Source organism: Pseudopodoces humilis, chromosome 7 (assembly GCF_049639895.1).
Source record: "Pseudopodoces humilis isolate 2021_Gansu_Grassland_sample_001 chromosome 7, ASM4963989v1, whole genome shotgun sequence".
Classification (NCBI taxonomy): domain Eukaryota; kingdom Metazoa; phylum Chordata; class Aves; order Passeriformes; family Paridae; genus Pseudopodoces; species Pseudopodoces humilis.
This window is the reverse complement of record NC_142206.1, coordinates 51409928-51432350: the sequence shown is the minus strand read 5'-3', so window position 1 is coordinate 51432350 and position 22423 is coordinate 51409928. Positions and strand designations below refer to the sequence as shown.

At 44.2% G+C, this 22423-nt stretch overlaps 1 protein-coding gene across 1 annotated transcript; it reads left to right on the top strand.

The window, feature by feature from the left end:
• Positions 1-13095: 13095 nt before the first annotated feature.
• SLC25A29 (solute carrier family 25 member 29) lies at positions 13096-22423 on the top strand. Its single transcript, XM_005520132.3, has 4 exons — positions 13096-13213; positions 14771-14814; positions 19332-19415; positions 20054-22423. Exons 1-4 carry the CDS (start codon positions 13180-13182, stop codon positions 20795-20797), a joined length of 906 nt encoding a protein of 301 aa, XP_005520189.1. The 5' UTR covers positions 13096-13179; the 3' UTR covers positions 20798-22423.

Below are 22423 nucleotides of genomic sequence, written 5' to 3'. Positions count from 1 at the left end.
AAATTCCTTCTGCCTTTACGGAGACATTTTTTCTTGACTTTCCTAACACACTGACTCTCAACTTCTACACAGATCCCCATGGATTATTACCTGCTCATTACGTATACAAATTGTGAACGCCAGAATTAATCCAGCCACATCCAGAGTACTTGCTTCTATTTCAGACAGCAGCAGCACAGCTTTCCCTGCTCCTGGAGCAGCTCTTCCTCATTTCTTGCTCAGATTCCTCGCCCCCTTTCCAATGTCAGCTCCTTGTAGAGAGACTGGCTGCTCAAGGGGATCCAAGAGTTCAAGGAAATGTCACATTGCCTGTTTTTGCACAACAGTCCCGTTACCAAAGGGTGCCTCATCTGCATGTGGGAGGTTAAGCTTTGCCCAGAGAGATCCTGCAAACTGAAGTCCTGATGCAATGAAGGGCTTGCCAAGCCGTGACCTGATTTGTACCCCTCTTGTAGAGGTTTTCTCGGGTCAGAGCCAAGGTACATTGGCAGCAAAGGGAAAAGAAAACTTCATGGCTGCTGCCCCCTGGGTTGGCTTTACAGGGAAGCTGAGGATTTCAGTACCCAGTGCCATTTCCTGCACATTTTCCAAGAACCTGCTTCTCACTGAAGCACGCGTTTTGGGGCTGCTGTGCCAGTGCCATATAGCACAGCTCTGTGTGAGAGCACAGAGTTTCCAGAAATTGAAAATGAAAGTATTTTTATTAACTTGCTTCCTATGATTTTTATACATCCTTCCCTGAATGCTTTCTGTTCTGAAGAGAACAGACTATTCCAGTTTAACATCATGCAAGGACAGCAAAAACTTAAAAGGAGAAGTAAAACATTATCTAGAGAGGTAGCAATGTAGCTGCAAAAACACACTGGGTTATTTAGTAGCCCTTCCGTGCAATACCTGGTGCCTGTACCAGAGTTATTAATGGTTCATCAACAGTCTGTGCATGCCAAGTGCAGGGAAATCTGTTGTTTCCTCTTCTCCCATCATCTGATTCTGCTGCTGTCCTTGCAGGACCCCTCCAGCAGCTATGGGACCAGTGACACACAGGGACAAGGACACAGTCCCCTGAGGGAGGGCAGCCTGGAACCACATGGTGGGGGAACTTTTCTACACATTGCAGTGACTGGTGCCATATCAGCAAAAAAATAGAAGCTGGCTGGCATTTTGCACTGGCTGACTAAAGCATCAAGGCTAATTAGTATTTTCCATGAAATATCAAAAGACCAAGCAAAATTCCTACCTTCTTTAGCTGAGCTGAACAGCTCAAAAGGAAATTTCCTCATGAAATCTTCTGAGATTGTAAAAAAAAACCCACCAACCGAACCCCCTTCCTTTTGTGAAATAAAATTAATCCTTTGTTTATTTTTTTAACCTTCACTGATGCCAGTGCTTCTAGCAAAATATTACTTGCTTTATATAGCAGGAATCTGACTCCATAACCTTTTGATAATGGTTTTGGTCACTTCAATAGGGCATACCAGGAGAGATCAGGTTTTCCATTTGACCAGGATTGCTTTGCAAACAGAGGTCATTCAGAAGGCGTCTATATGAAAGAAGAATATTTTGGGGCTTGAACTGTTTCACCTTGCCCCACAAAGGTGTGACAGCCAGCTCTGGAGGAATGCACACACAGAGCTACTTTGGGGACGTCTGCCTCAGCCAGGGCTTAGCAAAGTAACATGAGCCTCAAGCAAACACAGTCACCACTACAGTACTATCTGCTCCTGGTGTGCAGTCAGGACTTAGGGGAAAATAGGATCCCCTGCCATGCTCAGCCTGGCCACCACGTGATGGCAGCGAGGCAGGAGCCTCCTGGGAGAGGAGCCCCACACAAAGGTTCAGGTGTTCACATGAGAGCAGGTGCTGAGGAGGGTGTGATCCTGCATGAAGGAAACCCCATCTGAGAAATGAAGCCTGTGTTGCTGCTGGCACGCTCCAAACAGCACAGACCAACTCCCTGCTGAAGAGAGGGACCCTCAAGGCAGCAATTCAACTTCTCTTACCAGGAGTCCTCCCAGAGACTCAGCCCTTGAAGTCTTACTCTTCTTCATACCTTGCTGAAGGAGCTTCCTCCTCCGTCCTCTCTGCCCTAGATTTGAGAGATATACCAGCCTCATTAATTTACCAGAACCAGGTCCCCCAGTGCTACAGGCCAATAGAGACAGTCCAGAAAATGCATCCCAAAGAAATCTTGAGTTATCAGGCATTTCTCCAAGAGGAAATACAAATATTCCTGTCCCACTTTGACACACTGTCCAAGGACGGCAGATCCAGAGGTCACTGCTAGTCTAGCTGGCAAATAAACACCGTGGTCCACATCTATGCAGGGAGGAGAGAAAGTGCCTGGTCCCAGCCTAGGCTATCTTCTCAAAGCAGGCCCTAGGAAATCACACACAGAACATGTTTTGAGCCTCTACAAGGCACAGCATTCCATGAGCAATAACTCACAAGTTCTTTCCTCCAGTAGCAAACTGTTCAAGATCGATTTGTTCAAAATTATTTGCTCACCAATTTCACAGGTGATTTTGAGAAAGCAGAACATGGAAGGTGCTGTCAGATAAAATGACAGAGCTGACAATATGAAGCAATCTGCAGGAAATCAAGAAACTGAGTGACAAAAAGTGAGGAAGGCCCCAATTTTTCCCAGTGTGTGATGGATGAAACACTTCATTTGCTTCACAGGAGGAGGCAGAGAGAACTGCTCCATGGCAGTGGCAGAGGGTCTAGAGGACTGGTACAAGTGATGGAGCAAAAGGAAAGGTGGGAAGGGAGCCTTTAGGTAGGCAATCAGTGTTAAATAGCATCATGTAGGTGAGACTCCTTTCACCATCTTCTTCCACAGCTCACTCACAGGATATTACCAACTCCATCCATGCTGCAAAGCCTGTCCTCCTTCAACTCTGCCACCACCTGCCAGCTCATCCAGCCAGATTTGCTGAGAAAATGTTCCTTCCTCATTTCCTGCCATAACGTGCTGCATTTTCTGTCCCACCTGCGCTGTGCAATACTGCACTCACATGCACATCCATTAATTCCTGTGCAATTTACTTTGGAAAAATCCTTGACTGGAGAGGCTGTTCAAACAGCGTTACCCCGCTACGTCACCGGGCTGTTTGCACATTGCGGAACAGGAAAGAGTGACAGCAGCAGTGCTGAGCTGGCAGAGCCTGGCACTTGGCTTGTGTGGTGGGGGTGGAATGGGGGGTGGAACCTCCTCCTCCAGCTGTGTTATGGATTTTCAAATCAAAGCGGCTCATTGTCCTTTCTCTCAGGTACTAGAGAAAAACCAATCATTCCGAGGACTCAAGAACCCACAGCAGGAATCTCACAGCCAAACAAACAGAAGCGGTAAGGAAACCACGCTGAGCATTGGCAACTGCATCAGGTATAAATATGTGATTTCACCTCTGGAAAGCGGAAACAAGGTTGCAATGTTTCTACACACATTCCCAAGGGGAGGGAAGAGTACATTTCCAAGAAGACTGAAGATGATTGCAGTAATTTAAGAAGTCACAGACTTTCTGGCTTTGGGCAAGTCATTCAGTCTCCCTATGCTTAATCTTCTCATCAGCATAACTGGTGTGTCCACTGCCATGAAGGCACTGAAAGAATCCAGACACTTCTCAGAGAGCCACAAGTCTCTGTTCAGAGGTAAATAATAGGAAAAGGTGGAAGTAACAATATTAGCACCCATCCTACACAAACATCCCTGTGAAATTACATATATATTGAAAATGTAAAGTGTTACATATCTCTTTCTCCAAAAGCATAGAATCACACAATCATAGAATGGTTTGGGTTGCAATGGACTTTAAAGATCACCTAGTTCCAACCCTCCTGCTGTGGACAAGGACACCTTACACTAGACCAGGCTGAGCAGGGCTCCCATCCAGCCTGGCCTTGAACACTTCCAGGGATGGGGCAGCCACAGCTTCTCTGGGCAACCTGTGCCAGGGCCTCATCACTCTCACAGCAAAGAACTTCATCCTGATATCTAAACTAAAGCTACTTTCTTTCAGTTGGAATCCATTCCCCTGTGACCTGCTGCCATGTCCTTGTAAAAACTCCCTCTCCCTCCTTCCTCAGGCTCCCTTCAGCTACTGGAAGGCCCTGGTTACATCACCCTGAGCTGCCCAGGAAGAAGGAGGAAGTTTGACAGTGCACCACTGCAGCAAGCTCTCAGAAAGGATTTTATGCCAGCCTCCCTTTCTAGCACTGCAGAAGAACTCCTTGCTGTGTTGGAGGGAGGGGATAGCAGGACTGTCCTGACTTTCTGACTGCTTTTTGAGCCACTTTCCAACCTCTTGCACTTTAATGGACAGAAGATGTAGTCAGTGCCTTGGCAGCAGGCTTGGAGAGCCAGGAGCAGAGGGAGGCACTCACCTTCCTGGCCCGCTCTTCCCAACCACCAAGCAATAAAGCACTCCTTATTTCATGATGATGTTAATGTGCAAGCCTCTACCTTTTCAGCAGAGGCACCTCAGGTGTTAGACACATAACTTGTGTAAACACAGCTCTTGTAGTGGGGACATTGACAAGCTCCAAATCTATTTATTGATGTTGCTGGTGCAATATCAGTGCTCTCTCCAGAGTCTGTGTCCCTGTATCTTTTACTGCAATATTCCCAAACTGTGTCTCCTTGAGATCTCTGCTTTACACCGGTGGAAAATCTTTGAGATTCTACATAACTGACTAGCCAATGGTCTTTTTCCTTTATAACTAGCTGATTTTGTATGATTTAACAACTTCAGATACTTGGAAATTAGGAAGAAAACTCAGGTCTAGAACTATAAAGCATTATTGTCTGGGACTTTGAGATCAGCTGCTAAAGTCACATGGGGAAGAGTTACTTAACTGAAAAACCTGGCACCATGAGTTCAGAAAAGAGAACTTTTTCTAAATGCCAGCATTATTATGAGCTTATGTTGAGAGGGGATATATACAAAGGAATTTTATCTTGCAGAAATAGAAAACAACTGAAACTACAATAAATTAACTAAAGTCTTCAAGGAAAAGCAAAGTATCTCCCTTAAAAATACTGTTACAAAGCAAGTTTAATGCTGGAGAAGAACCCCATGCTATTGGAGGGTGGGGCAAAGAGCCTCTGATACCCATCCTAACTTGATCAATAGTAATGCAGAGATCTCTGCCATAAACCTTTACAAGCAGTCTGCACTGTCCTAGTGCAGATATAGACCCATTTCAGCAGCAACTGTTCAGTCCTATGATTCCAACATTAACCTGACTTTTTCCATTGGGCCAGCCTGGAGAAAAATTAAACTCTGAGCCAGAAGTTTCCGTAGCTTTTTCAGAAGCACTCTCAACCTCACCAAGGAATACTCAGACACCAGTACTAACAGTACCAGGCTCTGAGTATCTTAGGAAGTGTACACACTCACTTAGCACCTGCCATGTGTTCAGGAGCCATGGGAGTGTCCACCTCCCAGAGTTCATGGGAAGTTTCTCTAGAGGCACCATGGCTGTCCTGCTAAGCCTGTTCTTTCAGTTTACAGGAAATGGGTGTCTTTACTAGAAGGCTATGGCAACAACAAACATTCTACGTGACAGCTGGCAGCCCACAAATGACCCAGCAGAAAATTGCCTTGAGGACAGGCCAACAAATTAAAAAATTGTCCAGACATAAACCTTAGTGGCTGTGTGCCTACTCTGTTAAATAGCCTAGCATTTAGATTTAGCTGGACACTGGTCTCCCAGTCATTGACTTTGCATGTGAATACAACTTGTGCCAGAAGATTTCAAATACATGATGTTGAAAGTATATTTTTATATCTTCTGGCAGGGAAAAGCCATTAGCCTCACAGAAAGGTTCCTGTAAGGACAGGGTATCTTAAAAACAAAGCCATGAGGCAGGAAAAGGAGGTTCTCATAGTTCTGCCTCCTGTTCCCCTAGGCCAAATCAGTATTTACAGTTTCCTTATCTATAAAATAGGCATAATTGCACCTTTTTACCTCACAGAAACAGCCTGGGGCTTAGGTTGTCTTATTGTCTGCAAATTCAAACTGGAAAAATGCTATAAAGATTCCAGTTACTGAGCTTTTATCTTCCTTTTCTGTATGATTTCCCAACAGTTTTTGCTCTCTGTCACCAGTCACAAGTGCATTTGCTGAGGGAAAGATGGGTAAAGCTGCTGGGCTGATAGCTATTAGCTCAGGTGACTGGACTCAGTGCCCACTCTCTTACCTCAGTGTGGCTCTTCGTGGTGCCTGGCATCTTCAAACTGTGATTCTAAATAGCATTTGGGTTCTATGGAGACCTGCTCTCAGTATCACTGGTTGCATGCACTTGCAAAGTGCATTCTTCTCCAAAGGCCAGCAGCTAAGAAATCTGCTCCACCTGAAGCAAATATAAGTGAACATAGTCCTTGTAATACTTCAAGAAATTTGTACTCAGGTCCTTGCCCAAATACACATTAAAAAAGTAATTATAATTTCTTAGCCATCATAGTATTATCACAGGCCAGAGACAAAGATGGGACCTGTGATAAGAGAAGACAAGACCCACCATGGGGTGTGTAGGTCTGCCCTCTCTGAGCCTTCTTGCTGACCAGAAAAATGACAGAAAAGACTCAGCAGTTCAGTTAACAGAACCCAAAGTATGTATGATCTTTGGAAACAAAGATAGTGCCAAGGAAAAGACTTTGTGCTAATGCCTATAGGCAGCTTTTTCTGGTTTTCTGGTCTGTTAATTTCTCATCTGCTTCCAGGGAAGCACCCAGGGGTTTGCTGTGGTTTTGTATTTCAAACAAAACACAAGACAACTGACTATGAACAGGGATGGATTCTCCCTCAGAATGAACATAAATGTTGTGGACTCTTTAGTGTGCAGGTTATGCTTCTTTCTCATGTCCAACACACCAGTAACCCAAAATAATCCACATACATGTGTAGCAGAGGCTGAGACAAACAGCAGAAGGTGCATGTCAGAACTTGGCCACTTCTGCTTATATTGGAGAGGGGCAGGTGTTTCAGAAGGTGTGTGCTCCTAGTAATAAAAATGTTTCCATTTTACCAGGATAAAGCATGGAAAGTTGGAGCTAGACCAAACTTTCCAGGGCACCTTACAACTTGGAGCATACTACACCACTCCTGTCCCCCAGCACCTCTGCCTCTGCTTCTCACAAGCTCAGCATTTCAGACATTAGCCAAGGCAGCTGTTCATCTGCCTTGACATGATTTCCCTGGGAACAGAAGAGGCCTTACATGCTGGGACCCTGACCAGGACATTTTGGGGCATCACAAAGCCTCTACTCATCAGGAGATCTGCAAGCAAGGCAGCTCTGTTTCAGCAGCACTCAGCTCTGGTACAACTGCATCAGTTTAATTTCATGCTTTGAAATTCCAGTCTAATCAAGGGATTTTATCAGGTTGGGAAGTTTCAACACTTGATATACAGTACCTTTGAAGCCAGTGGGATAATGACATCAGAGAATACCCTAAAGCCATAAAGTTAATGGATAATTAAGACATCTAGTCCCCTGAGAATAATGCCTCAGCTGCTCTGTCTTCAAGTACAGCTGCATCCAGAGGATCTGGAGTATCCCACTGACCTGGCTCATAACACTGAGTGGGATAATGCAAACAGCAAGCAGGGCAGCAAACACAAAAGTGTTTAGGAAAACAAAGAAAATGGACCTGAATCCACACAAAGGTACCCAGTGAATTCACCTGGAGAAGGCTATTTTTCAGACAAAGGGGTGCTTCTATACAGCAGCTCAGTGCCTGCTTGTTTCCTATGTACATTGTGTCCCAATGTTCCTCTCATTTCACCATCTGGATTCATGTATCACTGCTTTAGCTGCCAGCCATTCTGTAAAGCACTTGATGATAATCAAGCCTGGTTGTGCTGGGCTCCAGTTTCTGGGAAATGCAAGGTGTTCCTTGAAAGCAGTTCACTGCTGTAAATACAATGTTCACATTGCACATGGTCTGAATGTCACCCATGTTCACATAACACGGGGCACACAGAGAGAGCTGCTGCCCAAAGAGACTTTGTAGAGTGATTCTGGGAACCAAAGAAGGTGCTAGGAAGAAGCTCAAAATCCAGCCACAGCTCAAAACAAAAAGAGAAACTGGTACATTTTTCTGGGTAACATGATGAGAGCTGAAGTTGTGATGGTGCAGCAGTTAACCTTAGAAGTTAAGGAAGGGTCTGAAGGATGTATGAAAGAGAATTCCCATGTAGGGTAGTCCCAGAGGTGGCCAAGCCTCAGCAAAGCTCTGGGGAGCAAAGGGGAGGCTCCCCCACCCACCACCCTCCAGTTTGTAGTGGGACCTTTCTACTGGGACATGGCCAAATGTTGATGCCAAATTCACAAGCAAACAGTTTTGAAACACCTGAGTCAATAATATATATTTTATTGCATGCCATTGCCACCAGAATTTCTACAAGTTTATCACAACTCCACATTTTTGTTCCTTTCCTACTTCATTCTAGCCCGCTGCCCTTCTGCTTCATGTTATACTTACCTGCAGTGTTTATTCTGTCACACTGCTTGCTCTCTTCCTTTTTCTGTTCCATTCCCTAGTCTCCTGATCTGCTTGTGCAGCTTTCAGTTTGGTGTCACCTGCTCATAGATTTCCCCTGTGTGCCATCAAGGACAGCAGACAGCCAACAGAGTCACTTCTTGCCAGGGGAATGAGGAAAAACTTCCTCTCTATCTCACCCCTCCAGCATCCTCTGCAAAGCTTCTTCCACCTACAAGACAGAGGGACAAAATAAAAGGTTCTTTGAAGAGTTAGGATAAGTTATAACCTTTTCTCTCAGACACCTTGCAGTGCAGCTGCTGTACCTGCTGCTAGACTCTGTATGTTTCCCAAGCTACTCTGGGCTTTTTTTTCCCTGCCTTCTTTATTTGAGGGCCCCACATTTTGCCATGCAGCGGGGAAGCTCAGTGGTCCCAAAGAAGAAGAAAGCAGGAAAAGCACAACCCCTCACTCCAGCACTCCAGGGGTTCATCCCAGCAGTGGTAAGTTATGTTTGGAATAGCCTTTGGAACAGAATGAACAGGAAGGAAGTCACAGCTGAGCCTAATCCATGGAGCCTGAAGGGCACAGGAGTCCCAACAGGCATCGACTCACACTCTGAGCCAGAGGCATCACATATTAACAAAGTGGACACAAGATCAGACATGGCTTCTGAAAAATCTAGAAAAACAGCCTAAATGAAGAGGAGAACCATTAAATCTGGATTTCCTTCAGTGTCAGGTTAGGTGTCCTGTCCAAAACCCTATCTATATTGCTCAAATAAGGCTCTGAATTAATATTCAAGAGATTTGATCTAAGACATACTACCCAACTGTAAGAGCTCCAATACTTCTTTCCATCCATTTATCACATAAATACAAGCATCTATATTGACTCACTGTCCCACCCACACACAATATTAATTAACTCATCCACATATTCATACTGTGTTGCCTCACAAGTGTAACTTGAACTGAAAACAAAACAAAACCCCAGGCGAGAAAAAATGAACAAAGACAAACTCCCCAGTGGGATTAAAGCCATGCCCATGCCAAAGTGAACCAGCCCTGGACATCTCTGACTTTATACCAATGAGCCCTTGATGTTCTCTGCACTGGTACATAAAGTGGCCCCCACCCCTCTGAAGTGCTCCAGTGGGGTTCAGTAGCATTGAATAAAAGATTCTGTAATGTTAAATAAAGCTTATTAGGAACAGCCTAAGCATACAGGAACAAGACAGGCCTTGGGAGATTGCAGCAACCTGGGAGGGGCTGCACAAACATCACCAGCTGGATTAGAATTCAAGTGATCTTGACAAACTGGAAATACAATATGGAAAAAGCATTTTAGCATGAACAGCTAGGAATGACTACAGAAAAAAACTGCAACATCAAGGTAGGGAACATTGTGGCATGCAGCTGATCTACTGGAAGTGTCCTGGAGCACATCATGTGTCACAGGCTGCCCATAAGTGAACAACATCATATCATGTTATGTTATGTTGTGTTATGTTATATGATATGTTAGTTATGTTATGTTATATGTTATGTTATATGTTATGTTATATGTTATGTTATATGTTATGTTATATGTTATGTTATATGTTATGTTATATGTTATGTTATGTCTCTTGTGAATATCTGATCTCGTATTCAGATACACGAAAAGACTGTTGTCTGCAAATACCCAGGGTAATCTCCCAGAACTCACTCAGCAAGGCCTTAGGGCTTGGTTCAAGGAACTCCACATCAGCTGAAGAAAGAGGGGGGTAAGAAGGTTCAGAGATCAGAAGATAATTATTAATATAATTCAGAGGAAAAAACACTAAGACTGAAACCATCTTCCATCTGAAACCCTAGAAGTGCCTACAAAGAGAGAGAAAATGTTTTCCCTGACCATTGCGGGAAAACATTAGAATTACAAAACCACTTCTGGTAGAGAAGGTAATTCGTCTGAGACAGATTGCTTCGGAGATCAGAGGATTTGAATAAAAGATTTAAAACACTTTGGCCAAGAACCTTTCAGGTGAACCTGATCCTTCCAAGGCCTGTGCTACAAGACAGAGATGTATAACATCCAGATTTTCACCTGCAGAGCCCTACATGTGATTGTAGTTTCTCCCATGGACCCAGGGTATACAAGAGTCACAGGAAGTCACTTCCACTTGTACTTGCATAAAATGCTTAAGGAAAAATGACCGATGAGGGATTCCTATCTGATCCCAAGTACTGTCTGTAGATATGTGTACCCAGTAAAACCCAAGTTCCTGTTAGGAGATGGGTGATAGAGCAGGAGTGGGCAGCTCCCAAAGCCATTGATGCTGTGCAGAGGGCAGGACCAGCCCATGTACCTGCTCTCTAGTACTGGTCATCCCCAGGTAGGACAGGGATGTGAAAGAAGGAACTCAAACCATCCTAGAGACACCTTGGTGCTTCATTCAGTTTGCTGGTTTTTAGAGAGGAGAAGGAACCCAAATGAGCATTGGATTGGAAGATATGTGTAGTGTCAGGGATTCATTGAATACTTTGCACTTACACATTATCTACTTATTAATTTTAATGACAGTCCAAGACCTGCTAAATGTGTTTTATTTTTTGTTTATCTTTGCTTTTTCCTCTAGTAGTAGTTTCAGACCTTGTTGAAAGCATCCTCATCTTTGTTCATTTGTTTGTGTGCTTTCTTTGCACAGAAGGTGAAAGCTGGATTGATTTTTAATGTGCTATTCCACTGCAAGATTCTATTGACTTTTTATGGAGCTGCTGCACCTAAAAACAACTGCCATACCATGGAAAGCAATTAAAGAAAAAAAAGAAAAAAAAAGGAAATAAAAATCCAGCCATCTGCTTTTCCATTCTGCTTCTGGAATTTACCCTCTAAAAGCAATTTAGACTGTGCAGGCCCTGAAGAAGATCATGTTACTCTAAGCAAAGCTGGAATAGGCTACTTATTGTTCTAGGCCACTGGTGTTCCCCTTTCTCAGACATTGCCTGCAGAAATAACGAGCAGCTTAAACAGGGCTCCCTTTGGAAACTGTCAACAGCTTGAGCTCCCCATTTAAAGGCTCTGGCATCAGGGCACCCTGAAGCCAGGCAATGTTAGCAGGAAAGCAGAATTAATGCAGAGGAACAAGAAAAGCCTGCGGGGAGGGAGAGGCCCCTTGTGCAGGGTGAAGTGCAGCAGTGCTGTGTAAGACAGAGCCAGGGCTCTGCAAAGCCCCATGGGCAGCAGGCTACTCATTTGTGGCTTTGACCACCAAAGATAGGGCCTCATTCCCATATTTCCCATTGTGCCATGGGGTCAGCATTTCACACAAAGCCTATATCTGCTGGTGCAACACTTCCTCCCCTGTCTGGGACAGTATTTTGGGGCGGAGTCTGGTAATAGAATCACAGAATGGTTTGGGTGAGAAGGGACCTCAAAAACCATCCAGCTCCAACCCCTCTGCCATGGGCAGGGACACCTCTCACTGGAACTGGTGGCTTGAAGTGGCACTCAATTTGGCCTTGAACGCTTCCAGGAATGGGGCATCCACAGTTTCCCTGGCAAAATGTTCCAGAGCATTGCCAGCAGGCGGAGGGGGGTGATCCTGCCCTTCTACTCAGCCCTGGTGAGGCGCACCTGGAGTGCTCTGTCCTGCTCTGGGCTCCTCAGTACAAGAGGGACATGGAGCTCCTGGAGCGAGTCCAGCTGAGGGCTACAAAGTTGATGGTGGGACTGGAGCACCTCTCTTAAAGGTGAAGGCTGATGGAACTTGGCCTGTTCAGCCTTGAGAAGAAACCATTGAGAAGGGACCCCATCAATGTCTGTGAGAATGTGAAGGGAGGGTGTCAAGGGGATGGAGCCAGGCTCTTCTTGGTGGTGCTGAGCAAGAGACAATGGGCAGAAATCGATGCACAGGAAGTTCTACCTGAACATGAAGAACTCCTTTACTGTGCAGTGATTTCAGACTGGAACAGATTTCCCAGAAATGGTCTAGAGTTTTGCCTCAATGAAGATATTCAAGAACCATCTGAATGCAATCCTGTGCCACCTGCTCTGGGCTGACCCTGCTTTTGCAGGAAAGTTGGACAAGATGACCCACTCTGCTCCCTTCCAACCCAAGGTGTGCTGGGAAGCTCTCCCTGGACTCTTCTCCAGGCTGAACAGCCCTGATTCCTCAGCCTTTCCTCCTAATAGGTCTGACAGGCATTTTACCCTCATGATATCAGCTCCTCAGGCTTTCCAGCCACAAGCACTCAGGGGTGCCTCTCCCAGGAAGCAAGACCACACAGGACAGCCTCCCCGAACCACCCAAAACAACTGAGGTGCTACTGATGCTCCACGAGAGGGATGCTCTGCCCCCTCCATCCTCCAACCACCACCTCCCCAGCCTCCCAATTTTTTTTCACCCTTTACTTCTGCTTCATTACGCAGCTGTCGCAGAGAAAGCAGCGACAGGCTGAAGGCGGGGGAAGAGGGGGGTGTCGGAGCTGCCGAAGGGGAGCCCCATCTCGGCACCCCCAAGCCCGGCACTCGCATCTCCGTGCCGTCCCTCGCCGGGAGCCGCCCCCGAGCGGCCGCCAGTGGCCGGGGGCGGCCGGGGGGGAGTTGTCCCTTCGCCCCCGCCCCCGGAGGCGCGGCCCGGCCCCTGGGCAGGGTAGAAAGGGCTGGGCGGTGGGTGCGCAGCGCAGAGCAGAGCGCGGGGCCCACGCTGCCGGCATGGCTCTGGATTTCCTGGCGGGATGCGTTGGCGGTGAGTGTCCGGGTCTGCAGGGGGAAAATAATCATTAAAAAATGGTGGGGAAGGGGGAGAAAAAGGGGAAAGGGGAGAGAGAGGGAGAAGGGGGCGAGAGGAAAAGAACAGTAAAAACCAAGCAGAAAAGAAAAGCTGAAAAAGGGAAATAGGAGCAGGGGGAAATATAAAAGGTAGAAAAGGCGTAGAAGGGGATAGAGCGAAATGTTTTTAAAACGCGGAAGGAAGGCAGGCAGGTCGGCGGGGAGGGCCGGGCGCGGCGCTGTTATTTTGGGAGCGGAGGATGGTGCCGGGGGCGATGAGAGCGGCCCCCGCTGCAGCCGGGGCCGAGCCCGGGGCCGCGCTCGGGGGTTCCCGGGGGCGCGCACCGACCCCCCCGGCCGCGCCGGGCTCTGCAAGGGGACGGGGGCAGCGGTGAGCTCGGGAACCCCGACCTGAGCACAGCGACCCCGGGCAGCTTTAAGATGGAGAGAAGGCGGACACGCGTCCTGCGCTTCCCCGAGCATCTGCGGCCGGCCTGCCGCCTGCTATATTTAGCAGATATTAGATTGTGTTCAGGAGACTTATTCTCGCGTCTTTTCGGGTATTTGCGCTCGCTGTTTTCCTGCCAACTTGGCAAATGTGCCTTTTTTCGGCGTCTCTCTGATTTCGTCCTGGTGCTGCTTGCCTTGCCAGGGCTCCCTCGGGGTCAGCCGTGCCGCTGGCCTTTCCGTGCCGAGCACAGTGCGCGCTGCTGTTTTTCTATCTTGGGCTGTGTCGCTGCTGCCCTCAGCCAACCTGGGCTGCAGCATGCTGGAGCAGGCACTGTGCTGCTGCCACGGCTTCCCCGGGGGAAGGAGAGACGGAGGGAGGAACGAGAGCCCTCCTCCCACAAACGGGGAAGGTGCGCTGATGCTCCGTGCTTCTCGCTGTGCTCAGCGGTCATTAAGGACTGCCGGGCCACAGAAGTGCCGAGCCACGGGAGTCAGTGCCTCAGCCTGTGTGTGCAAGAAGCCCGTGTTCAGATTGGTGTAGCTAATAGCCCTGCACGTGACTTCTAAAAAGTCCTTTGATGCCAGAATAAAGCAGAGGTTTTTAGGAATGCGTGGTCCCTCTGCAGGTGCTGCTGTCACGACTGGAAGGGCTGTAGGCGGAGAGCAGGAATGTTCTGCTGCCTTTAGAGGTGTTTACATGTTTTCTGTGCCTGCACAGAGCAATGTGAATATAAAATATTGTCCTTTAGAGGAAACCTGCATTTTCTGCCCACTGCACTTGCTTCGAGCTGAGGCCAGGCACCATGGCTGCCCATTCCATATGGTGTGGCACAGTCTGCAGTCACACAGCTCAGCCCCTGCCTGTGCCTCAGAGGCTTCCTGAGAAGCATAAAGGCACCTGGTACTGGCCTGAAGGATTGAATTGTAGATCTCCTATCTCCTGACTTGGTGGGATGCTCTTTAACTGGTTTGCAAACCATGTTGTGCACCCACACCTCAGGCTGGTGGTCCTGCTTGGGCTGCTGTAGTCCCAGACCCAGGAGGAAACTTCAGAGTAATAACCATGGCATTTGATTCATTTCAGGTGCTGCTGGTGTGCTGGTGGGACACCCCTTTGACACTGTTAAGGTGGGTTGATTATGAAATATATTTGCCTCCAAGTAGAAAATTTAGTTTCTCCAAGGAGTGGGGGAGGAAAAAAAAAATCCCCAGACACTGTAGGAGTGTAAATCTGCCTGGGAAAGCTTGGAGCAAGCCTCCACAGCTACTCTTTTAGGTTCTTCAATTTCCAGTTCTTCAGAAGTGAAAACTTAGTAACATAAACCTTGGCCTTAAACTGCAAGTTCAGTGCAGTAACAACGTGATATTTGGAAATTCATCTTTGCATTGAACTAAATTTTGTTCGAAGTTTACTTCTCTGCAGCTGTTCAACACTAACTGCAAAAATTACCTCTCTCTGCATTTGTAACTCAAACCCACTTTAGTAGTAGGTTGAAAGATTGGAGTTTTGTTTTCCCCCTCGAGCTCTGCTATTACTGCTTAATTTGTAGCACTAGGTGGAAGTCAATAAAAATCCACAGTATGGAGCTTGCCTGGGGGGCGTTTCCTCCAAGTATTATTATATGTTTTTACAACTTTCCAAGTTCAGGTTGGTTTTCTGATGGTTAGTTGTGTGTGCTACACATTCTTCATCTACCATAAATACAAGATTTGAGATCTCCTGGAAGGTCCCTCAGCCAGGGCTCTCAGAAGTCCAAGCCCATCTTTCAGAACAGAATGACAATTTGAGTCATCTTTTGGCAGCCTTATCAAAAGTCTTGCACTGAAGACTAGAAGGGATATTGGTGTATTCCCTGCTAAAGTAATATATCAGGTCACTTGACTGCAGCAGACAGCATGCCACATAGTAGTATATTTGGAATACCTTTACCTTGCTGAATTCAGATATGCAAAGGCTGTGGGCTGATCGTGTTACTGAGGGCCCTGCTATATTCTGTATTCCAGAGCATGGTTCATTCAATACCAAATTCCTGAGTTAGTGGAAAGTAATCCTCCTTGCAAGCTTGCAGTGCAAGCTGCTCAAACAGTGAAATCTGTCTTTTTGTTGCTCAGAATGTGGTAAATTTGACAGTTAAATAATTCAGCTGAATTCTAGAATATATTTTCAGGGATGGCATCATCCAGACTCGCACAATTTTTATTATGGTGGTACAGGGCCAGCTGTCTTTTTCTCTCCCATCCTGCCAAGTTTTACATGCTTAACTGAAGGTGATCACTCATTTCATTGAATCCAGTAAAACTGCTAAAATTCTATGCTCAGACTAAAGGTAACCATGTGTGGGCTTTTTAGTTGATGGGCTTTTGTTGTTTTTGTGTTATTTTTTTAAGGGGCGCAGCTTCTATTGCATGAAACATTTAACTGTAAAAACATGGGCTCCCATGATGGTTTCAGCAGATGTATCATTGCAAAATAGATGTATCAGCTTTGGAAAAAAGCATCTTGCTTTACAATAAAGCAAATAATTTGTTTCTAAATGTTCTATGAAATCCAGTGTGACACATGATATTTTTATATCCTTTAGAAGGTATTGTAGGTGTTTATTTTGTTAGAGCAAATCCTAATGTTTGTATTATTAGCAGGCATAGTCACCACTGTACATGGAAAAACTAATCACCTTTTAAGGAAAAAAAAAATACATTGCATAACTCATGTATGTATATGTGTTGAGAATTAACTTTTTATTGTTCTGTAGTGTTTAAAAGGCTACCTGGTAGTCACCTTAGACTGTGCATTTTTAATACAACTGAACAATGGGAAAGCTGCATAGATAAGCCAAAGTTTTACTTCTGTCTTGGCATCTAAGTTCTTCTCTTTTTTGGCTGGTGCTCATGTTTCACAGAGCGGGGAGGGGGATGGTGGGACACACAGGGAGACATTAAGCTGTGAAGTCACCCTGCAAAACCTGCAACTGAGCTGACCTCAGAACTGGCAAACTCTTTATCCCTGGTTTGTTGATGTAATGTATAAAATTGCTTTTTTGCTTTTAACTGCCTTTACTTTCTGAGCTAGGGGCTGTCTTCATTAACAGCAAAAGTGTTACTTTGTTGTAGATGACAGATAAGCCTCATCACGGGAGAGTTACCTAGTAAGTATAGCCCAGGTGAACACTTCTGTTTCTCTCAGTCTTATTATTCCCAAATGTATTAGTTCAAGTAAAGAACTGAAAGACCTATGAAGCCTTTTCCCTTTTTAATTTTAAACTGATGTGTCCCTCTTCTACAGCTATGGCATGGAGGGAGCGGGGTTTAAATATCCCTTTTTTTAAAATGTAGTTTTATTCTGATCCTTCTTTCTGCTATGCATTTCTGGCTGTACACACTACCACACACAGTGCCTCTAAAACTGAATCTCAGACATGCTGCTGTTGAGGCCTTATCCACTACATGTTCTTGGATGATGTTTTCATTGCTCAAATACTTCTGAAGTCACTGATTTCCCACATTATTGAAATCTTGGACTGTTTTGAGGATGTAGTGGTTTGGGTTTTTTTATTTAGTCTTGAGTGCCTTTATGCAAGTCTTCAGTGATGTGAAAGTAGTGGTTGTTATTATTGGACATAAAACCTCAGTAACAGTGTTTTCCAATAAGAAGGAAGATAAAATATTGGGAATGAATGGAAGAGGTGGATAAACCTTGCACATGATTCATCTTTCCTATAGCTGTACGTGCTAAGGAGCTTGTTGAATAAGGCATTAACACGCATGAAAATGCAAGTTTGATGTGCACTCATCGTGGCAGTCTGCTAATGTGGGTACCCTTATGTGACCAGTACTGTGCTCAAGAGAAAGAGGTTTTTCATTCTTAGACCTGGGGAGTCAGCACTCTAAATATTCTACCCTACAGAAAAGCTTAATTGGTTAATATTTCCCAAATTATTTAGACAAAAATAGAGGGAGCTGTGTGCCCCTAGGAAATTCAGCCCATAGATATGACTAATTCTAAACTATTAAACACAAGAAGAAAAGATAAAATAAGGTTTCTAAGCTGCAAATCTCCCAAAGCCCATGTGTATGGAAGTCACAGACAAGGTTTGAAACAATAACAGTAAACTCTAGAGTAAAACCTTTGTTTGTGCAATTGTGACAGCTTGTTAAGATTTGCCTTTGCTTGTGGACCTGCTTCTTCAACAGTTTTGACAGTCTGTCTACCCCCCAAAAGTCACTTGAAGTGACAAAGGATTTATTTTCTTTGAATCCTACTGTAAACCTGCTTTTAGTTCTGAGATGTGGCAAGACCCAAAGTGACCTCAGCCTCCCACTATGGTGAGCATATGTTAATGTATATACTAAAATGACACTGAAAACTAAAGTTCTGATTTACAAAGCATAAAATAACATGCTGTAGGAAAAATACTAAAACTGTTAATTTCTTTTTGCTTTGAAGAAAGCTAACCTGAATATAGGATTTTGACAAACCACCTCCATAAATCATTTTCTAGACACACATATTACAGGTCTTTCATTGCTGTGGTGGTGCTTTTTATTACTTTAGGCAACCATGAAAAAAAATAAAGTTCAGGAATCTTTCACATAGGTGGAAAAATTTTCTCTTTTGCTCAGAGTAAGAGACTGAAGCTTTTTGTCCTGGAGCTGCAGCAGCATTACATGGTTGATAAGTATCTTTTCTGAAAAACACTGCAGGCCTCCATGCAGGAGATCAAACAGAGATTTGTAACTTTATCATTCCAGTGAAGTCAACTTACTGAGTTCATTGCTGAGTGTGGAGCCCTGCCTGAGCTAGGTAGAACTGAGACTCTTTCAAAGTGTGCTGAGGGCAAATAAGCATGAAAAAACAGAATTGGAATTTTCCAGTATAGGTTAAAAAGCATCCAGAAAAGGCATCTCTCCTAAGACCACCAGTTACAGTAGCATTTATCCCTCCAGCAGAACATACTGTTTCAGTTTTGGAAAAGTTAATTCATTGCTAATATTTAAAGGTTTGAAACAGCTACACCCTCACCAATTGCTTGCATTTAGCAGGCTAAAAAAACTAAAACAGACTAAAATTTAAAAGGACAAATGGCTTTTTACTCCTTCCCTTATGCAAAGACATCTTAAGAGTCACTGCCCAGCTACCCGCTTAAAAAAAAAAAACAGATCTCAATGAATGGGCCCAAATCTGGCATTTAGAAACACTGAGTATTGTTGAAAGTTTCCATCCCTTTAAAATTATCCTAATCTCGTGCTTCACTTGCAATTAATTTATTTTTATTAAATTGTCTCATGTTTGCACAGGTATTCTTTAGTGTGAACAGAAGTATTCTTGGCAGCTAAAGAAAGACCCTATTGTAGCCTGTACTGGAAAGCATCTGTTTGAAATTCTAGATGTCAATCCACTTATTGGTTTGCTAATAGTCACAAGAAGTTAATGATCCTCTTCCCTCATGTTTTCACCCCCCAAAAAAACTTGAAACACTTACACAAGATTTTTCAAATTATTGTGCCCCATATGGCATTCCAGTGTCCAGCCCGTGCTCTGGCATATGCATTGCTGTAGCAAATCTCCACATAGGTACCAGACAGGGTAGCTTACCCTTTAGGCTGTTCCTGATGTACAAATTGGTATCTCACACAACTTTTTATAGGTTCGTCTGCAAGTTCAAAATGTAGAGAAACCTCTCTACCGTGGGACTTTCCATTGCTTTCAGTCCATCATAAAGCAAGAATCTGTAAGTACAAAATTACTGCTTTGTGTATTTTGATTTTTTTTAATCTTTGTATATTTTGGCTCAGGAGGGTGGGAAAGCTGTTAAAAAGCTGACAAATGTTGAAGATCAACAGCAAAAGCATGCTCTGAACCTCACATGACTGTAGGGCAGAGATTGTAGTCAGAACTTGGCCAGAAATCGTGCAAAGAAGATCACTAAGTCAGAAGATGGTATTTTGAGGTTAACTTTTTAAATAAAATAATAAGTTATTTAAATAGCTAGTTTTCTGAAAATCTATGCTATGAGTGAAGAAATTGGTGAGGTGTTTTTGCAGCTGAAATTTTAGGACCATTGTTAAAGCTGACTTCAGGCTCTAAGTAAGCTACTTAAAAAGAAAAATTGTAAAATTTGCAGAAAACTTTCCTCTGGGTAAAGTAATATTATTTTCTGGGTGTGTTCAACTATATTTTTGTACTGCTAAATTGCTTAGATGTTTGTGTCCTAGGCAGAGATGAAATTGTTATTACAAAACAAGGTGGTCCTGATGTGGCCACTGTTAAAAAGCTGGGGTACAAGGGAGAGCCAGCAAGGCTGTGTGCTGCTGTTTGAGGTTATCCACACCCCTGTTAAAAACGGTTTCTCCTCCCTTCTTCCATTAGGCTTTTGGACTCTATAAAGGTATTGGGTCACCAATGATGGGACTTACGTTCATTAACGCGCTGGTGTTCGGTGTGCAAGGAAACACCCTTCGTGCTCTGGGCAAAGACACTCCTCTGAACCAGTTCCTTGCAGGGTCAGCAGCTGGGGCCATCCAGTGTGTCATCTGCTGTCCCATGGAGCTGGCAAAGACAAGGATGCAGCTTCAAGGAACTGGAGAATATAAACTAAAAACAAAGAACTACAAAAATTCTCTGGACTGTTTGATCAAAATCTATCAAAAGGAAGGGCTGAGGGGTATCAACAGGGGCATGGTCTCTACCTTCATAAGAGAAACTCCAAGCTTTGGCTTTTACTTCCTGACCTATGACTGCATGACTCGGTATTTAGGCTGCGAAGCTGAAGACAGTTACGTTATTCCCAAGCTGCTGTTTTCCGGAGGGATGTCGGGAATCGTGTCGTGGCTCTCAACCTATCCCATGGATGTGATCAAATCCCGGCTGCAGGCCGATGGAGTCGGAGGTGTCACTCAATACAATGGCATCCTAGACTGTGTCAGGAAGAGTTACCATGAGGAAGGCTGGAGGGTGTTCACGAGAGGTCTCACTTCCACACTTCTCCGTGCTTTTCCCGTCAATGCAGCTACCTTTGCCACTGTCACTGTGTTCCTAATGTACATGAAGTCAGATGACAACCTTCCTGAATGTGAACCAGGTCCAGTAATCCATCAGCCTTCCAGTTTGTGAAACACCTATCTTTGTTCTCCTCATCCAAAGCCCTGCTGGTTGGGTTTTGTGAAACACGAACACTTGACCCACACAAGTAGTGTAGATTTATGCTATCTGTATAAAGAATTCCTAAATGTATCAAATTAGGATTTCATCTCACTACTTGTATAAACAGCATCTTGCCTTATTCAGGACTCCATATCTAGTAGTATTCAAGTGAGAGGGGGACCTGCTTTTAGAAGGTTGCTGTTGTGGTTCCAGAAGAGGTTCTGGAGAGTGTTCTAGCACCAGAAATCGAGTTTTCTTTCACTCAGGTTTTGAATGACTAAATTGAGTTGAACGCAGAAATGTTTTCATGAAAGAAATACTCATTTTGTATGTGACAGGAGTAAGTGTGCTCCTCGAAGGTGAAGAAGGGGGGAAGAAGTTTAATGGTGGAGGTGTTTTGCAGATAACCCTGAACTGTAAAGACAAGGACTAGCATTCAGCTAGTCCTGTGTTTTACTTTTCTATGTCAATGGTTTTAGTAGCAACTTTTGTTCACACTGATTTGTAAAAAAAAAAAGGAAAAAAAAACATTTGTACCTAATTTACTCCCTGACCTTTCAGCTTTGAATAAGTATCTTAAGCACAAAGTTAGCATCTACACTCAAATGCACTTGTTCCTTTAAATCTCAAGGCTTGTAAGGATTATGGGAAACTCAAATCTAGTAGGACTGGTGTTGTTTGCCCTCACCTCTGTTTCTCCTTTGGTGGGTGCACAGACTGTATTGAGTAGTTCAGTCCAGTGGACTTTGTTCTCTGAAGTTAACGCAACTTTGCACCACTTCTCCCAACATGCCTCATAGCAGCCAGTGATGTACAGAAGTCAAAGTCCTGCCTGTGGTATTGCACAAAATGTTTGTGGTTGCAATGTTAGCGTAGCAGCTTGAAGTATCTTAGAAATACATACATATTTAGGACTGGAGGTTTCATACCTTTCCAGAAAATAGGGGTGTAAGTGTCTGAAATGGTTGCTGTTCAATACACTTGCATTATGAATTTAAACAATACTGATTTTTATGATTTTTAGTTACAGTGCTACTGGAAAGAAGACTAAAAAGGGTTTTAAAGAATTTTCTTGTTACATTAATCTGCTGTAAATTTTTTTACCAGTCTGTTCAAGGAGAATTGAATTAGCCAAAGAGCTACAAACAGTTATTTAAGATTTGAGCTAAAAGCTACCCATATTTGGCACAAATAGCCAGGAGGAAGGACAGTATGTGTGTGAGCAATGTTTTAAAACATATCAAACTAGTTCAGTAAGTACAACTTGTTACAATTTTGGTTGGGACAAGTGCAATATGTGTTTAATTTATATGAATTTTCTAAAGAAGCGTTATTTCATAGCATTTTGCACTGTAACAAAATATGCTGGAGAAATCTGTAAAATTGGTATGTCTTTTTATACCTTGAAGGTATGGTGGATGTTTTAGTGCCTACTTGCACTGAGATTCAAATTGAATGTTAAATTTGTCTACTAAGCTGCATCTGCACAACAAATCACAGCAAAAACCATTTACACCTTTCTACAGGAGTATGTTAATTCTTGTATATATAGTGAGGGAATAAATTTTTTAAAAACTTTGCCTTTGCTTCTTTCAA

Bases quoted from the DNA above. Each gene is read 5' to 3' on its own strand.
- SLC25A29 (XM_005520132.3), top strand. From the start codon at position 13,180: ATGGCTCTGGATTTCCTGGCGGGATGCGTTGGCG. The intron at 13,214-14,770 runs GTGAGTGTCCGG...GATTCATTTCAG, and splicing joins CCTGGCGGGATGCGTTGGCG to GTGCTGCTGGTGTGCTGGTG. The intron at 19,416-20,053 runs GTAAGTACAAAA...TTCTTCCATTAG, and splicing joins CCATCATAAAGCAAGAATCT to GCTTTTGGACTCTATAAAGG.